The following is a 22,196-nucleotide window of genomic DNA, read 5'->3' as shown; positions in this document are numbered from 1 at the left end:
TCACGTAAAGCTTAACGTAGCGCAATGTAAAATGCTTACCAACACTGGCAACAGCTGTTGTTTTCCTTAAAAGTTATAAACAAAGCAATAAAAAGTGATTCTTTATTATATTATTAGGAAACCATTGATATGAAATTGAGTAAGTAAACAATTTTTTATGTTTACCAACATGCTTAGGAATTTTTATTAAAAAATCGAATCCAGGTGCAGTGATTTTGTTTTAATATTTATTCCTTATGGTTTGTTCTTGAGCTACGCTTAAACGTATTTACTATTAAAAAGAGTTTAATAAAGGAAATTATTCAATTTGTTTTGAGATGAAGAGAAAATTCTTGTGGGTGATGTCAGCCGGTAAGGTGGGGGATCATCATTATCATCATTTGGTGGCTTGCGTGCAGATGGCCCATTGGTTGCAGGAGCTCATTAACAAATTATTTAGACAAACAATTGCCTATATGGTGGATAAATATTTATAATTTATAATTAACCAAACCGATCCAAATGTGAACGTTAATTGAGCGAGACAAAAGGGCGAACAAGCTCAAGCCCAGCTCTTAAATCATAATCCTAATTAGGGTAAATGAAATCGATGCCAAGCTTTGAAATTGTGTTCTGTTTGTAAGGGAAACTGGGGATGGTTTTGAATCGATTTGAAGCTAGTAATGAGGCTATTTTAGTGTGTTTTTAAATGTTAATGCTGTCCTGAATTAAAGCAGTAGGTCTTTAAATTCATTATAATTTTGTTTTTAAAATATAACTAAATCGTAAAGTAGCTTAAATAGTAAATGAAATTAGTAGTTTTTGGGTAGATAAAACAAAAACACCCGTTCTGTTTGGACCCATAAATTTTTGTTAGTTATTTTTGCTTAATAACTAATTAAAGAGTTCCCAGATTTGTCAGTCGTGCCTCTAAATCGGAGACAAGCTTACAACTGGCAGATCCAGAGATCTCTCTATATATATTGCGCAAACAAACGTTTAGATTTAATGAACCAATTTCCACAGTGGGTGTGGGGGAGTAAGACACAACCGAGTGGAGGAGTATTGAAGTGGTAAGCCAACGGTAATCCGTAGAAGCCTTCAATTACACCCGACCAGGGCAATTTGGTGTAAATCTTGCAGCAGCCGAAAATAAGTTGATCTTTGGGAAAAAGTAAATAGAAAACTCGAAAGACGAAAGCGAAAGAAAATAAAAACTTAATGAATCTTTTTTAGCCCAGGCGGGCTTAAATTAAACCCAGCAATCGCGCCAAATCGAAAAAAAAAAAAAAAATAGAAAGAAACCCGCTCAACACGCAGCTCCAGCCCAATCTTCGAGCCCAAAGCCATGGCATAAATTGGCTAGTCTTTTTTTTCTTTTTGCTGGGCGGCTGCTGTCCATTGTTGCTCTATTGAAGATGTCTGTCTCCCTCTCTTGGTCGACTTGGTCTGGTCGGTGGGCTTGTGGGATCTAGGCCTTCATTAAACCGGACTGAGCAAGGATCTAAAGTGGCCAAAGAGCCACTAGCCAGTGCGTGAGATATGCATTATTTATCTAACAAAAATTTTTCGTTTACATTGCCATGTTGAAGCCATGAAACTTCCTGGTCCCAGTCCGAGAGGATTGCAGATAAGAACTTTATGGCCCATAGAAGAAATGGGCGAGGAAATTCTTTTAAAAAAATGATATAAAATGCAAGCATAGAATATTTTTTGTTTTGTTTGCTTAGATAGGATGAAACATTTTGCTGTTGTTGTATTTTTGGTACATTTACCACCTGCACGTGCCAGGCTCCGGGGTTGACCTTTGAGAAGCTGATTGAACGATTGCTGCGGAATGGATGGATGGATAATGATAATGGATAATGATGAGGTGCAAATTGTTGCTGCCATGAAATTGCAAATCAACTTTTTCTGCTGCTGCTGCTGACTCCTGACGACTGCTGCATTTCATTCTCGACAACAAAAAAAATTCACAAAAATTGTTTACTCAACCCACTGAGATCGGGCAGAGATCGGCAGCCGCATTTGTAAAATTGCAAATCGAATTTACCAATTGCCGCTGCTGCTGCTTTGGCTCCCTTTACCACTTCGCACACTTCTCTTTTCCTTCTTATGTGGCTGATTTGTTTTTGTGGTTGCCAGGAGCGGATCACGAATATGACCATGAAGTGTTTCTGAAAATCTCACTGAATTCATTTTGAAAGATCCTTAACTTATTAACTCTTTCATCTTTACTTTTTTATCCTTTAGTTCCAATAATCTTTCAGTTTTTGACTATCTGATATAAAAATATGGTAGAGAATCTAAAAAGTATACGAAAACTCTATTATAAAGCAAAATAGATTATTGAATTGTTTGGTGGATTCTCTTTGTTATGTGGTGGCTCAATATCTGTAGGTTGCGATCCTGGTGGCTTTACCCTGAACCACACAGTAACAACAATTTCGAGCACGCCCTTTAACAAGCATTTAGCTTGCTGCCTCCTCCTCAATGCTCGTGACCCGCTTCCCTTTTGCCAAGTTTATGACTTGAGCTGGAAATTGAAGTTGAAATCGTTTCTGTTTTCTTGTGTTTTTTCTCGTTTTTTTTTTTTTTGTTTTATTTTCCGCCTTCCCTTGCTCTTTATCTCAACACGCAAGCGCCCTGCATTTACATATTTTTGCCTTCATTTGAACTCTGAACTGATCCCAAGCCCAAGTGAACTGATCTGAAATGTGACTGGAACCCGAAAGAAAAAGAGTAAGTAGGTGGATCAGCAGCTGGTCTAGGCTCTCATAACTAAAACGGAAATACTTTTCTTTGCCCCATTTGACAATCGAAATCCATTTTTCCCTTTTCCCCTTTTTGTTATTCTCTGCTCAAACCGAGTTTAATTAACACTTTTGAACTTGATTAAAATCAACTACAATTATTTGCCATCAAATAAGAACTTCCGGTCTATAGGAACACTCATTCACTCACTCATCATTTGCAATATGCGAAATGATGATTGTCTTGTCTTATGAATGAGTGACTTAATGTCCCAAGTCATGAATGAATCTTGTCTTGTCATCGTCACTTTATGCATGGGCGAATGGTCGATGGCAGCCAATTAGCGCAATCAAGCGTCACTCCAGGCCTAGACAATTGTTGTCCACACACATAGAAATGGGGGTGGGGTAGGAGAAAATCTAGCTAAGTTCAAAACTTGATAAGATTAATTGATCTCCGACAATGCTTGGCTTTTATGGAGGAAGGGTAAAAAAGACCCCAACGTCTTTTATAGAGTAAGGGTAAAGAAGACACCATAAAAAGTAATGGGCTTAGCTAAGAGTATGATAGTTTCTACACTAGATAAATAACTCAATTGATTAGAAATCGTTTGCTTAATATTAGATAGCTTGATTGAAGAACCTTTTAGTCGAGCAGAAATCTAATTATTTTATTCAAAATCCATTGATTTAATAAATATTAAGAGTTTTTAGGATAGTATTTGAGAAGAATATTGAGCGATTTGGTTGGCTGCATTTTAAGATAATTTTCCCTTCAAAGAAAGAAGTAAACAATCTTTTAAATATTAACACAATTCCACATTTTCATAAAATGAAAATATTTTAAATTCAAAATCGAGCAAATATTAAATGCCTGTTAAAACTATAAAGTAGAGGAAGCTAAAGCAAATCTTATATATTATAAATGTCGCTGTTTCAATTTTCCTTTACCTCTTTAAACTATTATCTCTAAAAACTGACTTAACTGCAAACAAAAGAACTTGTCTTGTGTTTTATGTATTTGATGCCTTTTACGAAACTTAGTCAAACAGATTTTTGCCTATAGATTGCATTATAATTTTGCCATGTTACATAAATAGTAAATCACGATTAAGTTTATTCACTAGAACTTATTCCATATAATCTATTTAACATAATTTCCTATACATATGTTTATGGTACTAACGAAATAAAAATAAAATTGGGTTCTTTAGCAGCAATTATGGCATTGGAGATGAATTTGCTATAAGCCAAGTAAATATTCACTTTTAATTTAAGCTTTGGAAATTTTCTGATTCTTAATTCAAAGGTTTATGAGGAACACATGGTGATGTATAATTGTCTTCAAACTGATTTCACCCCTTAAAATCTACTACTTAATCTGCCTATATAGAATGACCGATCCAAATTTTACTAATACAACTATTAGTTCTTCAACATTGAGCCTAAGACAAAGAAAATAGTTAACGTGTTATTTTGAAAAATTACTACCATTCTCCGTAAGTTTTTTGTTCCTTTTTTCTATTTTTGGCATCCTTGAAGTAGTTTGTTATCCCAAAATATAAATGATGAATCGATACGAGGAAAGGCATCTCAATCTACAACCCATAAGATTGAGCATCAAATTGCAACATGAAATGGGTTCCTATTTATTCTTCACTTTTTAATTTTATTTCGAGAATCTCCATCAGGACTCGACTTACATATTTGTTTTCCTTCCGCCATCCTTTACCCATCAATGTTTTAAGTAGTTTTTCGTATCACTTTGTGCGACAAATTGCAACTTTTTTGCACTTTTCACACTAAAAGCCATTACGCATCCGGGCTCTGGAGGGAGAGAGATTGTAATCTAAGCTTCTCTGGTTATTGGAGCATGGGGGGGATTTAATTAGACAAATGTCCCACAATTTGTAATGTCATTTCTCCAAGAGCCAAAACCAAAACCAAATCGAAATGTAAACTTTGTCTTGTGGTGTTGAAAATGCAGAAAAGGTGAGCCACAAAAGGCGTTTGTAAGAAGAGGGGGAAATATGTCTAATTTTGCACCATGTGGACAGTGGTCATTATTTTTCGGAAGACGGACTGACTGCCTGACCAACCTGGCCATGCTCAGGCAAATCTCTATCTCCATGTGTGTGTGTGTGTGTGTGTGTGAGCCAGCATGCGGTCCGTGTACGACGACGACAAAAAATGAGATTTGCTGACCATTGGTCATTAAGGCACATTTACAATGATCAAAGCCAGAGTCAGTGTTGTCCATGTTGATGTTGGCTTGTGGCTCTAACACTCGGCTTAAGCCCAACTCCCCCCCCTCTCCCCACCCCTCTGACTGGTAGTGAGGGGGAGACAAGCGATCAAATCGATGCCGAAATTAATTTATCTTCCAGCGCTGTGCGCGGCTACCAAATTTGACAAATTACAAATGTATTTGCAATTGACTGCAGGTTTGTAATATCAGGCAAAACTCTACAGAGAGGATTGTGGGCTGGTAGGGGACAGGTAAATAAAGGTGACTATGTAGATAGATAATAATACACACACACAGACACAGAGATAAAGGTAACGACAGCTAGTCTCTGGTTTTAGCCATTGGATAGCATTTACGTTTATCTTAGATAGGCATTCTAATTTTCAATTCATAATGCCAAACGACTTGGCGTAGTGCCAAAGATCTCTTGTTTGGTATCTTATCTTTGCCTGGTCATTGCATAACGAGGAAGGGGTAACTTGGGGATTTGCTTTAAGTTAGACTTGGTTGCTAAGAGTTTGTCAGAGTTTATCCATTTTCCTAACGACTTCTAAAGCTTTTTTAACGAGTTCTAACATACTTAAATAAAAACTTGATATACATTGTATGTGTATGTCTATGTACCAATGTCCGTTAATCAAGCTAATCAAACTAATTCAAATTCCCTCCAGTACCTTTTGTTTTATTAAGGGCTCAATTTCTAACAATAATATGAGACCTTTGAAAAGACTCTTTAATTTTTTAAATTCTATAAACTAGACACTCTATAGGAAAATCTTGCTAAAACACCCTTAAACTCGAATCAGCAAAACTGTTCTATAATCTAATCAGAAATACCACTTAAATAGTAAAGGATCGCAAGGCTAAGTCAGGCCTAAAATTATACCCTCTCTATACCCCCAAGTTAACAGTTATCAGCAATAAGCTGATAATAAGTTTTAAGCAGATTTCTCCAGCTTAAAGCTTTATTTGATCTTAGCACCACGTTCAGTCAGTATCCTCTGGGAGGATATGAGGAAAATTTTCTATACAAGGACAATATTTTATCTCCTTAACTTGTAAAATGTCCAAATTGTAGACAAATTTCACTGCCCAAAACAAACAATTATATTTCTCACTGTGTTAAGTATTAGATAACCCAATTTAAAGCCATTTTAAGGGCTGAGCTCTTTAAATACTATAATTCAGAATCTTTAATATCAAATTTGTTAACAGTTTGAATTGTAAATACAAAACAAAAGATCCATGTTTAACTATGACAGTTTGTTCGAATTAATTTTAAAGAAATTTTTGTGTCTACACATCAATTGATTGATCAGATGGACTGCATCCCCGTCCTCTCGTCATTCCTGTCATAATTTTTGGGCGTAAAATCCATTAGAATATTTGCCGCAAACAAGCATTTATTTAAAACCCATTTGTGTGTGTGTATTTTTTTGGCTGTGGTCCAACCACAAATAGGGGCAACGTCAGCTCTCTTTGTATTACATTCGGATGACCGTCAACTGGTCATTCGACCAATTGTGATTAACTGCATTCAACCCCAAACTCGGACCAGCATCATCAGTATGTCATCTAATGAAATTAAGAAGAAAAAGACACGACTTAAAACCGAAACGAACCCAAAGCTCTATTGGGTTGAGTGAGCCATGAGGTACTATCAGCTATTGTCCATTCGACTCACTCACTTACTCGGTCACTCAAGCTGGAAAACACTCAACTGATAAGAACACGTGTTGCTTCCACTATTTGTCTCTGTCTGGCTGGGTTAGCCGGCATGGCATAGCCAGAATAGCTGAGATGTGGCAACATGAGTGGATGGGTGGAGGGAGAGGGGGGTGTATATTAGGCAGCAAGCATGCGCTCTCTTTCTGCCTGCTTCTGCTGCACTCAAAATACTCCACAACTCTGGAAACTGGGGACTGACTGACTTAAGGCTCTGGCGCTGGCGCTGCTCTTTTTTGTATTCGCCAGACTCTAGAGTCGACTCGAGTCGCTGTCGGCTCAGTGGCCCCATCTCGGTCTCAGTCTCAGTCCGGTTTTAGTAGCTAACGCGTGTCTCTCGCGGTTTTCTCTCCGTGTTTCTACTATTTGGACGTTTTCGAAGGTGTTGCTGCCAAGAGAAAAACAAAAAAAAAAAATAAATAAAACAAAAAAAAAAAAAATACCTAATATAAATATACCTACGGTATATTTATCTCAACTCTCAGCAAGTGCTATTGGTGCGCAAATGAAAATTATATATATGTATATAGCCGCAATTCCTGCAAATTAACCGACGGCTTAGTGAAAAATTGTGAGAATTTAGTGTAAACATTTCCCAAAAAAAAAAAAAAAAGAGAGACTGCGAGCGAGAGAGTGACCAAAGTGCATTTTGGGGATCGGAATCGGAATCTTTTAATTTAATATGTAAGTCCTCCATCCTCCATACGCCTCCTCCTCCATCAAGAACTCATCCTCGTTCTCCTGTCAGAGATTCCATTTGAAAGATAACCAAAACGAGAAAGTGAGGCTCAGAATTCAGAATATTTTCTTATCTCCACACAATTCGTTGATCGTAAAATATTTATGAGCTGCTGCTTCAACTGTTGCTGCTGATAAGGTTTGATTATACACATGAAAAGAAAATATGTATCATAAATCTCTATATAGAAGTCTCTATATATTAGTCTCCATATGTACATATATATAGGTCTTATCTCCCTTGCATTGGCGTCTCATCACAAGCTATAGAATATTGACTTTGCCTGAAGGGGTTTCCCCTCTCTCTCTCTCTCTGTCTCTCTCTATCTGTTGCGTAGAAAATTATTAACATTTTTGGCCACAGAGTATTTTCCATTGCCTCGGCTAGTTTTTCTTTGAAACTCATGTACAAGTGATTAAATTAATTAATGATATAGACACCGCGTAATAATGTCCACTCCGAGACACAGATAGACAGAGCGAGGGAGGCAGAGAGGAAGGGAAAGATGCAGATGCTGTAGACACAGATCCTACTTGTGGGTAGAGCAAAGGAATGGAACCAGCTGCAGCTGGAGTGGGTTAAAGGCGAGTGGAATTGGGGGGAAGTGCCGTGGATGACTCTGCAGAGGCGATCAGATCGTTGTCTTAACTTGTCGTACACGATGTCTTATACATGTAGCAACAATTTATTTCGTTGATCCGTCCCCATCGATGATGATGATCATCGTCGTCGTCGTCGTCGTCCCCATGGCTTTGCTCTGTGGCTTAGTCTTAGTCAAAGTCTCTTGCAACTATCCTTGGCGATCAATCAAGTTACCCAATGGACAATGATCAATATTAGCCAGCTAAAAATAATTTTTATGAGTCTGGCTCTCTTTTTCTCAATCTACCAGAACGAGTTTAATATCAAGATATTTCAACAATCCTCCCATCCCATATGATCATAAGGTAAAACATTATCTTATACACTATTCACATAAGGGCAATATAAATTAGATATAATTTTTGCCCTCAAGGTGAAATTTCCTTCCTTTTTTTCTTTGGAAAAACAAATGATTGTCATTTTAAGAGTTTTCTTCAAATCACCAAATGTTGACTATTCTTTGCTCTAAATTTTATATCTCTTCTTGAGATCCCATTGGAATCAATAATATCTTTGATCTTTAATATAAATATGAGTTTTCTATCTTATCTCATTTGGTATGTTAACTGTTATTTCAGTCTATTTGAAAACGTATATGAATATATCATGAGATCATAACTTTAGTTCAATACATATGTATGTGTATCCTATAATTCCTATATCTTAAGTACTTTTACTTAAAAAAATTACCATGAGATCACACTCAAACTATATACATAAATTGAACAAAAGTTTATTATTATTTCTCTCAAATTGTTCAGTTTAATGATCGTTAAAAATGGTTTTTATTGAAAGATCTTTCAGTTTGCTTAATTTCTAATGCTAATTTTTTTAATATCTTTGCCTCATTTGAATGAGATCATTTACGTGATTTTATAATGATTCAGTTTCAAAAGATCTAAAACCTATATTTAACTATAGTTTAAAGCAATTTTAACAGATCTCATAATCCGAATGTCTTTCCTTCTAGTTTTTGTTTATGTTTTGTCTAAGATTAACACGTATTTTTAACTTGCATGGCACTATCAGGAAATCTATATATAATGAGATATTTCTTAGAAATCGTATGTATATAATCTATATAATTTGCAACTGTATATACATATGCTATTTATTTTGTTTCCTCAATGAGTCATGATAATGCATAAGAAAGAGGAGGGAACTTTTTCTCTCCTTTTCGACGCGATCTTTTGACTGAAGATGTTAAGTTTTTTACGACTTTTGTAATTGGGTTTTACTATAGTTTTCTTTTTGGTTTTTATAGCCTTTTTTCTTAAAGTTCACCTTTAGAAAGATGATGCTAGGTGCTATGCGGATTTCCTAAGATGTCTCTTCTCGCTCAAGACCATTTTTATATATTTGGTGTGTTTGTTGGTGTTGTTGCTGGTTTTATGATGTGCCATTAAAAATTGGAGTAACTGTTTTTCCAACTAATATCTGTGTCCAAAGTGCTAATTGAAGTATCTACGAGATAGAGTGAGTGGGACTCCCAGACTCCGACTGACTATTTTTTCTGTCGTGTGTTTTTATTTTTCACTTGGGTTAAAAGTCAAAGTTCTTTTGGCTAGCAAATTTTTATGTGAGTTGCCTGTTGTTTATTAGAGCTTTGTCGTGTTTTCTAAACGATTGTTGACGACAAGTGTGTGTGTGTGTGTGTGTGTGTGTAGACACACACACCTCTTTTAAGTCAACTGTCAGAGTGTCGTTGACTGGAGGCTTGGACTGTGCCTGCTTTGTAGGTCCTGTAGTAGGTCCTTGCCGAATGTCGAATTAATTAAACTAAACTTTCAACCCCATTCAACCCAATTTGTACTTTTCGATTTGGGTCCAGTCTCCAGTGTAATCTGAGAACAATAGGGCCGACCACCTTGTCTGTCTGACCACCACTCATCAAGTTGTCCCTATCATCCTACCCCTCCTCCTCCTCTTCATCGCTCTCATCAACCTTCTTATTTCCATGAAGAGTTGAAAGGTTGTCTTTAAGATTGAACATACAAGTACATGCATCTAGTTTGTCTTCTATGTATGTAGATGTATGTGTGTATATAATGTAATTTGTATTTTGTAAAGTGAAAATCCAATTTAGCTCTAATCTATCCAATCAAGAGCTTACTTTAACATCGTTACCACCCACCCACATAAAAAATTCGTTTGCCTTTTACTTACATTTTAATCCGTTCGGGGAAAAACACATACAATATACATGATATAAAATTTAATTTCCTTCAGAGGTCAGAGATTTTTAGCCACCCTCCTCCTCCTCTGCCTCCTCCTTCTTCTTCTAGTGGTCTGTCCAGGTTGTGTGGTGTTTGGTCTATTGATTGGAATATTCATTGAATAGTTTTTAAGCTGATTTATATGCTATTGTGCAAGAGTGTGTGTGTGTTTGTGTGTGTGTGTGTGGGTCTCGATTTAATAAATATTTAATTTCAACGCTGGCTCCTAAATCCACTCATAAAAGATTCAATCAACTGCACAACCAGATGACGATGATGACAATGATGATGATGATGATGACGATTTTGCAGGGAGTCAGAGTTGGAGTAAGGACAAAGCCTTGGACAGAGACATTGTAATTTGTGAAATGCTCAATCGCTTCCTATAAATCAAGGAAAGCTTGAGTAACCTTCTTCATTCTTCTTCTCTTTGGTCATATTTCACCTGGCCGAATCATAAAAGTTATTCACAGTCTTTTGTGTGCCACAGTGTGCCACAGAGTGCACTCATTCACGTCGGCCCAAGAGCCGAACAGACGTCAACTGCTATCAATCTCAGGTGAAACAGAGACCAAGTCCCGCCAAAAGCTGCGTCCGCCCGCCATTAGATGGTCACCATCGTCGTCGTCCCCATCGTGCTCAAAGGAAAGCGACCATCGCAATAGATCGCACATTGCAGATAGAGGCGTGCCCCGCCACTCCACGGTATTTCTTGCAAAAAAAGATGTAATGAAAATAAGAGACAACTTGTAAATACCCTAAGAAGAAGTTCTTCTATCTTAGAACTTGTTACACGTTGATCAACACTAATTTAATCCTTTGGAACTTAGACAGTGTTGAAAAAGTCTTTGACAAGCTAAAGCTTAGCCCTTTGTTTATACATACATGGTTTTTGAAAGTAAATGTGTTTGGTACTCAAACCTATTAACCCTATGCCCAATGTAGGGTATACAAAAGCAAATTCAAACAATGCCCTGCAATTTCTTAGCCGCACAAAAGGATGAACGCAGCGGCATCAGCAGCAGCAGCAGCAGCAGCCAACGCGTATGGCAAAGCTCAGATTTGGCGAGCGCCTTCCAGCAGTTGTTATAAATTATAGTGCTGCATGCGGAATGAATGCCAAAGCCAGCATCTCGGCACTAGCCCAACACTGGCACTGCAATTGCTTGGACAGACCATACAGACAGACAGACGGACAGACAAACAGATGGATGGACAGAAGGATGACTGAGGGGATGGGAGAGGGACGTCTATAAAAACAAACCTGCGCCCCCGCACGTAGCCAACTGTAGGCAACTAGCCAAGCCAAAAAGCTTGCTTTCGTTGAAGGAAAATCTTATATATATATATTTAACAGTGGTACCGCTATAAAATTTGGTATTCCAAAACAAGAAAAAAAAAAAACATACGAAACCAAAACGAAAAAGAGATGCCGATGTCGAGAAGTTGCCGCCTCGGTTTGCCTGGGCTAAAGCCTGGGCCTGTGCCTTGAGTTGCCATTACCACGTTGTAGGCATGTTGTAAATGCCAGCCGTTTCGATTGCCGCCAATGTTTTGTCGTTTTTTTCTCTCTCTTTTTTGGGGGGCTGTTGCAGTTGCAGCTATGCTGATGCTGTTGTTGTTGTTGCCCCTGTTGCCGCAGCGGATGCCGCTGATGTTGTGTATATGTCGACTTGACCATAAAAACCAAAATGAGCCCACGAAAAACATGGCGCATTTTTTAAAAACCAAAATTCCATTCAAGTATCCTTAAGAACTTTTATTCACCGACAACAGGCATTACCAAGGCGTTAGCAATTTTGAGAATTTTTATCATAAAAGTCAAGGTCTGCAAAGAATTTTGTCTATATTGAACTCAGTTTTAATATTTTCACATTATAAAAGAACTTTCTTTTAATAGTTTAAGGATTTCTATATGTGGCAGTAATACTTAATAGCGAGATGTTCGAGGGTAAGAAAAGTGAGTCTTATAGAATATTTGAGAAATTTGCATATCCTTTTACGAGGGTATTAGTCATGTGACTCATGAGTAAGAAGACGAGTTGATATAACGAAGTTCGTCTGTGCCTCTTAACTTGAAAGATATGGAACTAAAACTTTGTATTAAACTAATTGACCTAAAGTTTGGCAATTCATCGGATCGTACCACAAGAACATATACAGTAGAATTCGGTTCTAGAGACTCCATTTATGACATCCGTCCGGTTATAGCGACTAAAGTTCAATGAGTGATTGGTTGGTCCCAATACAAACTTATATGAAAGTACCTCCTGGTTATTACGTCTTCTGAATGTAACGACGGAAATCGTCGGTCCCTTGAGCGTCGTTATAACTGGATTCTACTGTAGTTAAAAACTATTCATGGAGAAATCTACATTAATGAGAAATACCTTATTTCAGGTAAAAAAAGGATGTTAAATATAAAAAAATATCCCATCTGTAATTTATACTTAAATCGGTTTTAATATCTTTACATCATAAGGCAACTCTATTATGTTTATAGGATATATCGTTCGTCAAATTACTATATAGTATAACGTAGAAGTTCGAAATAGGGTTCTAAAGAGAACAGTGTCATGCACAATTAAAAATTGGTACTTAATATGCAACTCATCTTAATAGCTACTATAAATATGTGCCTTTGCCTTTGTCGTCAAATTGCTATAAATAATGTTTAGCACATTGATTAATGACTCAAATTTTATAGGTATTGCATTTATTTGACACATTCCAACCCAAAAAAAAAGGAAAAAAAACAATTGTAATGGATAGTTGTTTATACAGATGAGTTTACGTAGTTTCCCTGTGTATTCAACCCCACTTCACCTAACTTAAGGTGACTTTATTTGATGGTCAGCACTGCAGTTTAGCAGCTCTACCCACGCTGCAAAAAGACCGCTAGGAGGAGAACAAACAAAGCGCCGCAGTTGTCAAAGGCAACAAAAACGACGACGACGACGACGACGGCGACTTTTGGGGTCTCTCTCTATGCTAATTACTGGACATGACAACACAGCAACTAGCAATGCTTTTGGAGTCGACCAGAGCCCCCTTATGTGAACAAAAGGCGCAATGGAAATGAAACGACAACGAAAACGACGAAAAAACAAAACGTTTTACGCACACTCCAAGTACCAAGTGCCCAGTCCCAGTCCCAGTCCCAGGCGAAGTCACAGTCCCAGTCGAATTCGCAAATTTGCATAAGCAGCCATAAAAAAAAAAAAAAAAAGAAAATAAACCCAACAAATACTCGTACTACACGACAGCAACACCAACAACGACAACAACACCAACAACCACAGCCGATCAGCCTATTATGGAAAGATATATACTTGGAGCGTTTTAAATGTGTCGTTTAAAAAAATGTCTTGCCATTTCTCAAATGGGTTGCAAAACTTGGAAAAATTTAAGCTAGAATAGGGCATAATTTTCTATTTTCGATTTGGAACTTTAAATTGATTGAAGTGATGACGTATATACATATATAATGAAGCAAGTAAGTCGACTCGTCGACTCGGGTATACCATACACCAGGTGAAACAAATTTTTTTAAATTTCGAAAACCAAATGTACATATGTATGTCTTTTAAATTGTTTTTACATGTTTCATAGTATGTGCTATCTCGCTCACTCTACGAACACACGAGCACTCTAGCGCCGCTACTAGCCAACGGCCAATTCTGGCCTTGTGGACCGCGTAGTAAAATACGTTCATACGCATATTTTGCATGTTTCTAGTCCGATTTCAATAAAATTTGGTAGTTTTGTAGAAATAGATAAGATTAATTAGTCTGCCGAATTTGAATGCGATAGTCAAAAAACTACAGGAGAAAATCGTTTTTTCTTAATTATGGAGGCGGAAGTGGGCGTGGCAAAATATGAAAATATATATACTCTGCGCGAATACTAAGCCAGTATACATAGTAAATTTGGTGACTTTAGCTTTGTTTGTTTTTGATAAAATCAGTTTTGTTTGATTTGCGGGGGCGGAAGTGGGCGTGGCAAAATTTTTAAATAGCCAGTTTCTGCGCGTCTATTAAACTAGTCTGCATACCAAATTTGATGTCGGTAGCTGTCATAGTTTTTAAGAAAATCAGTTTTATGTAAATTCCGGGGGCGGAAGGGGGGGCGGGGGGCGTGGCAAAAGTTTAAACAATTAGTTTCTGCGCGCCAACTAAACGAGTATATAAACCAAATTTGATGTCTCTAGCTGTTATACTTTTTAAGAAAAACAGTTTTATGTGATTCCTGGGGGCGTAAGGGGGCGTGGCCGAAATTCCAATTAACTCTGAACATGTGCATACTACACGAGTATACATACCAAATTTGGTGGCTCTAGCTCTTATAGTCTCCGAGATCTGCGTGTTCATACGGACGGACGGACGGACGGACGGACGGACGGACGGACGGACGGACGGACGGACGGACGGACAGACGGACATGGCTAGATCGACTCGGCTATTCATCCTGATCAAGAATATATATACTTTATAGGGTCGGAGAAGCTTCCTTCTGCCTGTTACATACATTTTGGCGACTTTAATATACCATTTCACCCTATGGGTGTATGGTATAATGAGCGGCCCCCATATGGCCAAAAAGATCATTAATCATCACACTGATCTTGTGTGGACTGTGAATTGGACTCATCGACCCTTTTATTTCTTAACTAAAAATTGCACGACCAACAATTCTAATTAGAGCTTTATTCACCAAAAAAATAAAAAGAATTAAAAAAAACAAAAAACACAAAAACTCTTCTTTCGATTTACAAAACACGTTTCTCACACACATTTCACATAGACAGACACTCTTAGGAGTTTGGTCTTCAAGAAAAACATGGCCAAAAATGTCAACTATAAAAACGTTGTAACACGAAAAGCCACAGCTTCCTTCCTTCATGTAAAACTTTCGTTTTTTTCCTGCTTTTTCGAGTGCTCTTCTGGTGACCATTTTTGTTTGGGACAAAAAAAAACTCACGATATTTGCGTGCCAAAGCGAAATTTTGTGTGGAAGTCAATTGGCAGTCACGTTTGGATCTAAGCCAATATCACAATGGGTTTTGGGCCAAATTAAATTGTTAGTGTAGGAGGTAGAAGAAAGACGGAGAGAAAGAGGGAGTGGACAAGCTATCTATCGATTAAAAGCACAAAACAAAAAAAGATTGAAATTAATTTCTTAAATAAGTCTTTTGTTTGTGGAAAGAGGGAGGGGGGCAACAATTTTTTTGTGTACTTTAAGGATTTCCGCATTTGAGGAGAGCAGCAGAAGCAGAAACAACTGACAGCAATTGCAACAATGGCAACAACATAAGCAGCAATCACGAACCCGGAAGAACGCGGCTTAAAGACGGGGCCCCTCTCCCAACCGCTTCTCTTCTACGTTTCGTCTTGCGTCTTGTGTCACATGTGCAACATTTCTTGCTGTTGTTGCTGCAATTTCTTCATTTCGACCAACTAAACCGCCCACCGATGTTGTTGTTGTTGTTGTTGCTAAAATTTCTTGAGAAGATCAGCCTCTGCCGAGTGAAGTAAGAACCGGTCGACAACGAGTTGGTTGTTGGCCTGGCCGAAATTTGTTCGCGCTTGTTGACAATTGTCGTGTAAGGGCCTCCACAGCCGCCGCCGCCGCCGCACTAAGCACTAAGAATTTGAAATGTGCGCCAGCATGTTCTTGGACAAATGGACATGACGGAATGGCATGGCATGGCCAGAGCATGGAGCTGCCCAACGGCAAATCCCCGGTGTGTGAGAGTGTACGTTTGTGGGGTGTAAATTACATTAGCGCAAACAACCAGCAACCAGCCAGGAGGAGATGGACGGACAACTGGACAGAACGAACAGCAGTTGAAACTGCCAAGTTTTTCCACTGTTCTACTGTGTTGTTGGTGCTGCCGGTTTGGTTTTAGTTTTGGCTGTGTGTTGCGGTGTGTTCCTCTCGTCAAAGTTGCCATCAATCATGTGGCCAACCAAGTTAAATGGAACCTGTTTGCTATTGCTATGGCTATGGCTATGGCACAGCTCTGGCTATCAGTGTTAAATCTACAAGATCATTTTCTTTTGCTCTCAAACCCATAATTTGTGATTGTTATAAAGTCGAATGGCGACGGCTATATGCCGGAGATTGAGATGGCGATGGCAATGGTGTGCTGATGGTGATGGAGACGGGAGTAGACTGCGGAGTAGACATTGTGCCAGTTCGTTCGTAATAGACTCGTCGCCACGCGTAATGAATTGAAACGTTTCTGATGGCCTTAACATCGATCACCAACCAAACCAAACAACCACAAAAGCACTCAACTGCTGCTGCTTTGCTGGGAACTGCATTTCCCTTGAATTTTCCAAATGGAACTCTGATATTTGACTTCCCATTGACAGAGACAGACACAGTGAGTGTGAGATAGAGAGAGAGGACAAAGACTTCTATTCATATCAAATGGAACCTATCTTCACGAACTGTCTGCCAAAAGACCGCCCGTCTAGATTGACAATACCTCAAATAAGAAAAGCGAATCATTGAAATATAGCAAAATTATTATACTCTTTTACACTAAAGCCCTTGAAAGTCTAGAAGCTGGAAATCTTTCTTGAATATGTGGAAATCGACTCTGATAAAGAAAGGAAAGTAAAGAAAGTGAATCCCTTGCCTAATCTCTTACTGGGCAACCTTTTTTCACAGAACTTAAATAACTTTTGTAGACAAAACGGATATTCTCCCTAACCATAAGAAGTAGGATTTCTTCTTTATCAAACTTAAAACCGTCTTAGACTGGAAGTTTTTCTAAATAATGTCTTTCAAGCTGAATATTTTGAAAACCTTCAGCAAACTGGAACACTTTCTGAAAGAAACAAATGTTGAAGTCTTTTCTATCTGAACTTCAAAGACTTTTTTTAAATAAGAGTTATAGTTCCTTCAGACTCTGAAAATATAAGTGATCCTTCTTCGAGGTTGCTAATCCTAATTGGAGACAATTGAAACGACTTTGTCTTGGCAAACTAGTGTCACAAATTGGAATACTCTCTTAGTTTAGTTAGAGTATAGAAAACGTTCTGTTCGATTGTTAATCAGAAAGCATAGTAAAGAAGAAAAACTAAAAGGGTTTTAGTTTCAAAGTGAAACTCGGTCAGGCTTTTCGGAATCCTTACCATGCCTCACCTAGATCGCGAATTCGAGTAACTCTTGGCAAAAGAAAAGAGATTCGTGGGTTTTCGTGGTTCTCTACGCGCGCGCGCCTATCGCCAACTGTCATCATTTTCAAATTATTTCTCGTTGAATATCTAATCAAGATTCATGCATGATCGCGGCTAAATTGCTTCCAGGCAAGACACATAACCCAGCATAACAATTGCTACAGAGCCCACAATGAAAAAAAAAAACCAACCAAACCAAACCACTAAGCACCACCACCACCATCAGCAGCACCACCAGATACAACAGGAAACTTGCTCTGGCTGAGAAGAGGAGTCTGTCTGGAGTTCTTTTTTTGAGGCTGCTTTTCAGTTTGGCTTATTCGACTTTTCAAATTCTATTTTTTCCTTCTTCTTTTATTGTTGTTGTTGTTGTTGTTGTTTGGTTTGCATTGTTTTCCCTTTGGCCCAAGTTAATAGTGTTGTCTGAGGTTTACTTTTTTTTTTTGGTGGAAAACGTTTTCTGCATGGAGAATTAGCCACTTACCATAAGAGAAACAAACAGAAATATGATTCAGAATCGGGAAATTGTATTCATTTTCCCCTACTCCATTTGTTTTTTTCCTCTTTTTTTTGGGTTTTTGCATGTAATCATTTATGTTTATGAGTTCGTCTCTGATCTTCTCTGCTCGTTGTTGTTGCTGGTGCACTTGAACTACGTGAACTCATCTTAATTTTCCGTGTTGTTGTTTTCTTTTCCCTTTAGTTGCTACTAGAGGCAATTCAACATTGGGATATATAATTCAATTACTCACAAGTCAGCCAAAAGCAGCAGCAGCAGCAGTAGCTACTGGTAAAACTTATTACTAAACATCGGCAATGTTTTGGTCATTTATCAATTGCTTTATACTGGTAGAATCTGGTTATAACGAGGCTTAATGTTTTTAATCAAAGCACTCTTTATTTAAGTCTATTCAGAACTTCTGTAGACTTGATTGCAATCAAAGTGACACATTCTCATTCGGATCTTTGATATTATTTTTAGCAAAGTTCCCCTTAGAAGTTTTCCCTCAAATCGTCATACTATGGTCAAGAAGAACATCTTCATCCAGTTCTTTGTTTGAAATCGGTAGCTGATTCTTTAGAGATCTTGCCCAAACCAATAGGGGAATGATATTATGACTTATGACTAAATAAATACGTTTTCAAAGTTTTTTTTTTGAAGAGTAAATCTTCAGGCGTAAAAAAATCAAACTATATAGTTTCGCAATATTATGATTATTTGCCTTTTTAAAAATAAATTCAGCTTTTTGATAACGCAAGTAGATTAAAATAATGACACAAGCTAAAACTATAAATTTGAATTCATTAAAAGTTTATCAACTAATTGTAAAGTCTTAAATAAAAAAATTATAACACACATAAGTATACATAAACATTCATATATACACAAAATCTAGAAACAATTCCTTATGAATTTAAAGGATTCCAAAGGGATCAAAAGCTTTACATTGAGTATTGAATATTGCAAATTGTAATAATGTTCCAACATTTTTTTAATATGTAATTAACAATTGAAAATAAAGTAATAAATTTGATTTTTAAATTGCAATTCGAAATAAAGTTGAAATTTTGAAAACGTTTTAAAACCACAAAATGCAAGTAAAATTGATAACTTTTGAAGTTGATTTACTTGATCAAGTTTTCTGAGCAATTTATGGTTGAGAATCTTTAGAAATTGTTTCGATTACAACATTTTCTTAAAGTCTACAGAAAATTTCCCTCGTTAAGTGAAAACAAATATGTAATTAAATTAAATTATTATGGAATGTAGCACTTGACGTAGTTGTATATATATATGAACATTTGTTCACAATGCTTAATTGTTATTAACTTTCGTGTGACATTTGTGACTTTTGGAACGCGTTCCGGGTGAGAGATCCAATTGACGCCACGGTTCTAGCAGTCTGCTCAATTGATGAACCCGAAATGGTCTTCTAATTGTTTTTATTAGATTTACCAGAGTTAATGATGATGATGGGTAGGACGGGCAGGGGGAATTTGAGGGTGACCCCCATGGGGTAACGCCTCTGGTTTGGTTCAACACAGAGAGACAGAGAGAACCAATTTCCGAGATCTCAGCCTCAGGCTGGCCACATTTTGACATTTTTATTCGCTCGTGAGTATTTCTTGTACTTTGTGAATACACACAACAACAACAAAAAAAGCAAAGAAAATATTTACGAGCCAAATGGGAGGGAGGAGGGAGGGAGGGAGACCAAGTGATTCCAAGAGGAAAATTATTATCAAGCATGCAAATCTGTGTGTCTTCAACTTGGTCTTGGCGCGGGCATCGTAAATTGATTTTTATGCTGCTTCTGTGGCCGGAGTTTACCTTTGGATTCTATGTCAAGCCCCAATATACATATATTCACATTTTATTTCACTCCTCCTCGTCCTCCAACTTGCCAACTCCACTTTCAGTTCGTTTTAATTTTTAAACTCTAAACCCCTTTTTGGGTTTCTTTTTTCTTTTTTGAATATCTTTGCAGATTCGTGCTACTTGTCTTTAAGGCAACAAATTGAAATTGAAACTCAAGTCGCCGTCGTCGTCGTCGTCGCCGCCAACTAGAAGGCCAAGGAAGGAGGATGGTGCTCGTATTGAATGGTGTGCTGCAGGATGACTGCCCCATGGACACCAACAGTTTGTTTCTACAGCATCCCGTGTACAGAGATTATGCCCAGCAACTGCATTCCATACAGGCCAAATCTGTCGGTCCAGTCGGTTTGTTATATGTGGGTCAAAGGGAATTGGCGGCTGCTGCCCCGCACGATAAGAATATCAACATCATTGGTGCCGACGATGCCACCACCTGTATTATAGTTGTTGTAAGGCATTCGGGTAAGTGTCATATGCTCATTAAGTGGCATCATCCTAATTAGATTACCTCTTATTCTAGGCTCTGGCGCTGTGGCTTTGGCCCATTTCGATGGCAGTGGCGTGGATGAGGCAGTATGCACTATGGTCTCACGTGTACAGGAACTGGCGTTGGGTTATCCAGAGGGACGCATCGAGTTGCAGTTGATTGGTGGCTATCGGGATTCGCAGGGTTACGGCGAGGATGTATTTTTCAGCATTATGCGTAAGTGAGAGAAGGGACAGAAGAGAAAAAGAGAGAGAGAGAAAGTGGACTAGCAAGTAATTATTATTTCTCATGTAGAATCATTCCACAAGCATCATCTGGAAATTGATCTGACTCAGGCATGTGTGGGTGAACTGAATACCATGTTGCGTGGTGAGATCAACTGCCCAATTATTTATGGCGTTGGTGTTAATATCAAGACTGGTGAGATCTTTCCGGCCACTTTTCCGGACAGAGGACCCGACCGGGAGTTACGTGATGCACGCATTTTTATGGGTGCTCAATCGGTGGGTGTTTAAGGACTTCAAGTAGAGTGTTCAATTGTTTTAATCCAATTTAAATTCTTAGGTTTTGGATGTCTATGATTCAACAGTGGGAATGCTGCGTATTGGTCCATTTAACTATGATCCCTTGAGAGGAGCGGATTTATGGCTATCCCAGACAGATGAGTTTCTGCTACAACATTTGTCCTCCAGTCCCGATGTAGAGCCACCACACTTTGCACTCCATGTAGGCGATGATGTTTTAGTGTCCTGCCAACTAACTCTAATTGGAATTGTTTCCTTTTTTCTTATTTTCCTTGCAGACGCGTGCCACGATAAGATTTATACAGGAGAACCAGTTCCCCGCTGTCACCGTCTTCAGGGACAATCGACCGCGCTACTTTAGACGCGACGAGGCCACGGGCTGCTGGGTTTTGGTTAGATATTAAAGTTTAATGTAGTCTCCATTTTTTTAGTTGTTAGTAGTTGAAACCTCCTAAGAGATGTCAATTGTTGTGGTGCATGTGTTTATTGTCGTTTCCATTTCGCCGCCCATCGCCATCGCTCCCAGCACTCTTCTATACCATACATATACATATGCTATATACTATACCTTTACTTTATCGAAATACTCTTTCTGTCTCTTCATTCATAATCGTTGCTTCTGCTTTACATTTGTTGAATTTAATTCGTTCGTTCGTTCGTTAGTTCGTTCAGTTAATTGTTTCCTCAATTATTTATATGCATAACTCAATTAGCAATTGCAATTGCAATTTTGTTGTATCACAAATATCAAACAAACAAAAAAAATCCTCTCTCTTCAATTAGATTCAAGATTGAGTTCGGCTCTACAGAACAACCATTTTGGAATGCGCCTTATAAATGGATCTGAAAGATAAATGAACAAAAAAACAACTAATTAACGATACGATTAAAAACGTTGATTAACTATGTATATGCATATGCATATATGTGTATACAAGTAACAATAAAAAAAAAGAAAAAAACTATTATATATACAGAGATTCTTAGCAAAATATATACATAAATCTCTTACCTATGTGTAAACGAAATGAACAATTTTAAAATGCAATCATTTTTAGCTATAACTTTAATTGTAAAACTTGTGTAATCAAAATATAAGAAATTCAAATGGCTTGGCTATACATAACATACCATAAAAACAAATTAATGAAATTGAAAATGCGACTTGTTTTATTCAATTAAGTATTTTTTTTTAAATATAATTAGAGTGGCCGTACTTGCGCGGCCCTTCTGGGTTATCGATAAGCTTAGTGTTGGTAAACGTTAAATCAACAGTAAGTTTCATCACTATCGATTAAATCTATGTATCGAACGTA

At 37.7% G+C, this 22,196-nt stretch overlaps 1 protein-coding gene across 2 annotated transcripts; it reads left to right on the top strand.

Annotated features, from left to right (window-relative positions):
• The first annotated feature begins 32 nt into the window (after nucleotides 1-32).
• On the top strand, nucleotides 33-22,039 carry Ntan1 (N-terminal amidohydrolase 1). Of its 2 annotated transcripts, XM_068289417.1 has the most exons (7): nucleotides 33-139; nucleotides 19,982-20,331; nucleotides 20,390-20,572; nucleotides 20,651-20,859; nucleotides 20,921-21,082; nucleotides 21,159-21,272; nucleotides 21,664-22,039. In XM_068289417.1, the coding sequence occupies exons 2-7, from the start codon at nucleotides 20,079-20,081 to the stop codon at nucleotides 21,673-21,675; spliced, it is 933 nt and encodes a 310-aa protein (XP_068145518.1). In that variant the 5' UTR covers nucleotides 33-139; nucleotides 19,982-20,078; the 3' UTR covers nucleotides 21,676-22,039. The 2 variants fall into 2 exon arrangements, with proteins under 2 accessions (XP_068145518.1, XP_068145519.1); XM_068289418.1 differs by lacking the exons at nucleotides 33-139; nucleotides 21,664-22,039 and adding an exon at nucleotides 7,012-7,389 and having other exon boundaries at nucleotides 21,159-21,466.
• Nucleotides 22,040-22,196: the final 157 nt, after the last annotated feature.

The sequence above is a fragment of the Drosophila tropicalis genome, unplaced genomic scaffold, assembly GCF_018151085.1.
Source record: "Drosophila tropicalis isolate 14030-0801.00 unplaced genomic scaffold, ASM1815108v1 contig_593, whole genome shotgun sequence".
Lineage (NCBI taxonomy): Eukaryota > Metazoa > Arthropoda > Insecta > Diptera > Drosophilidae > Drosophila > Drosophila tropicalis.
This window is presented reverse-complemented; position numbering and strand designations above follow the sequence as displayed.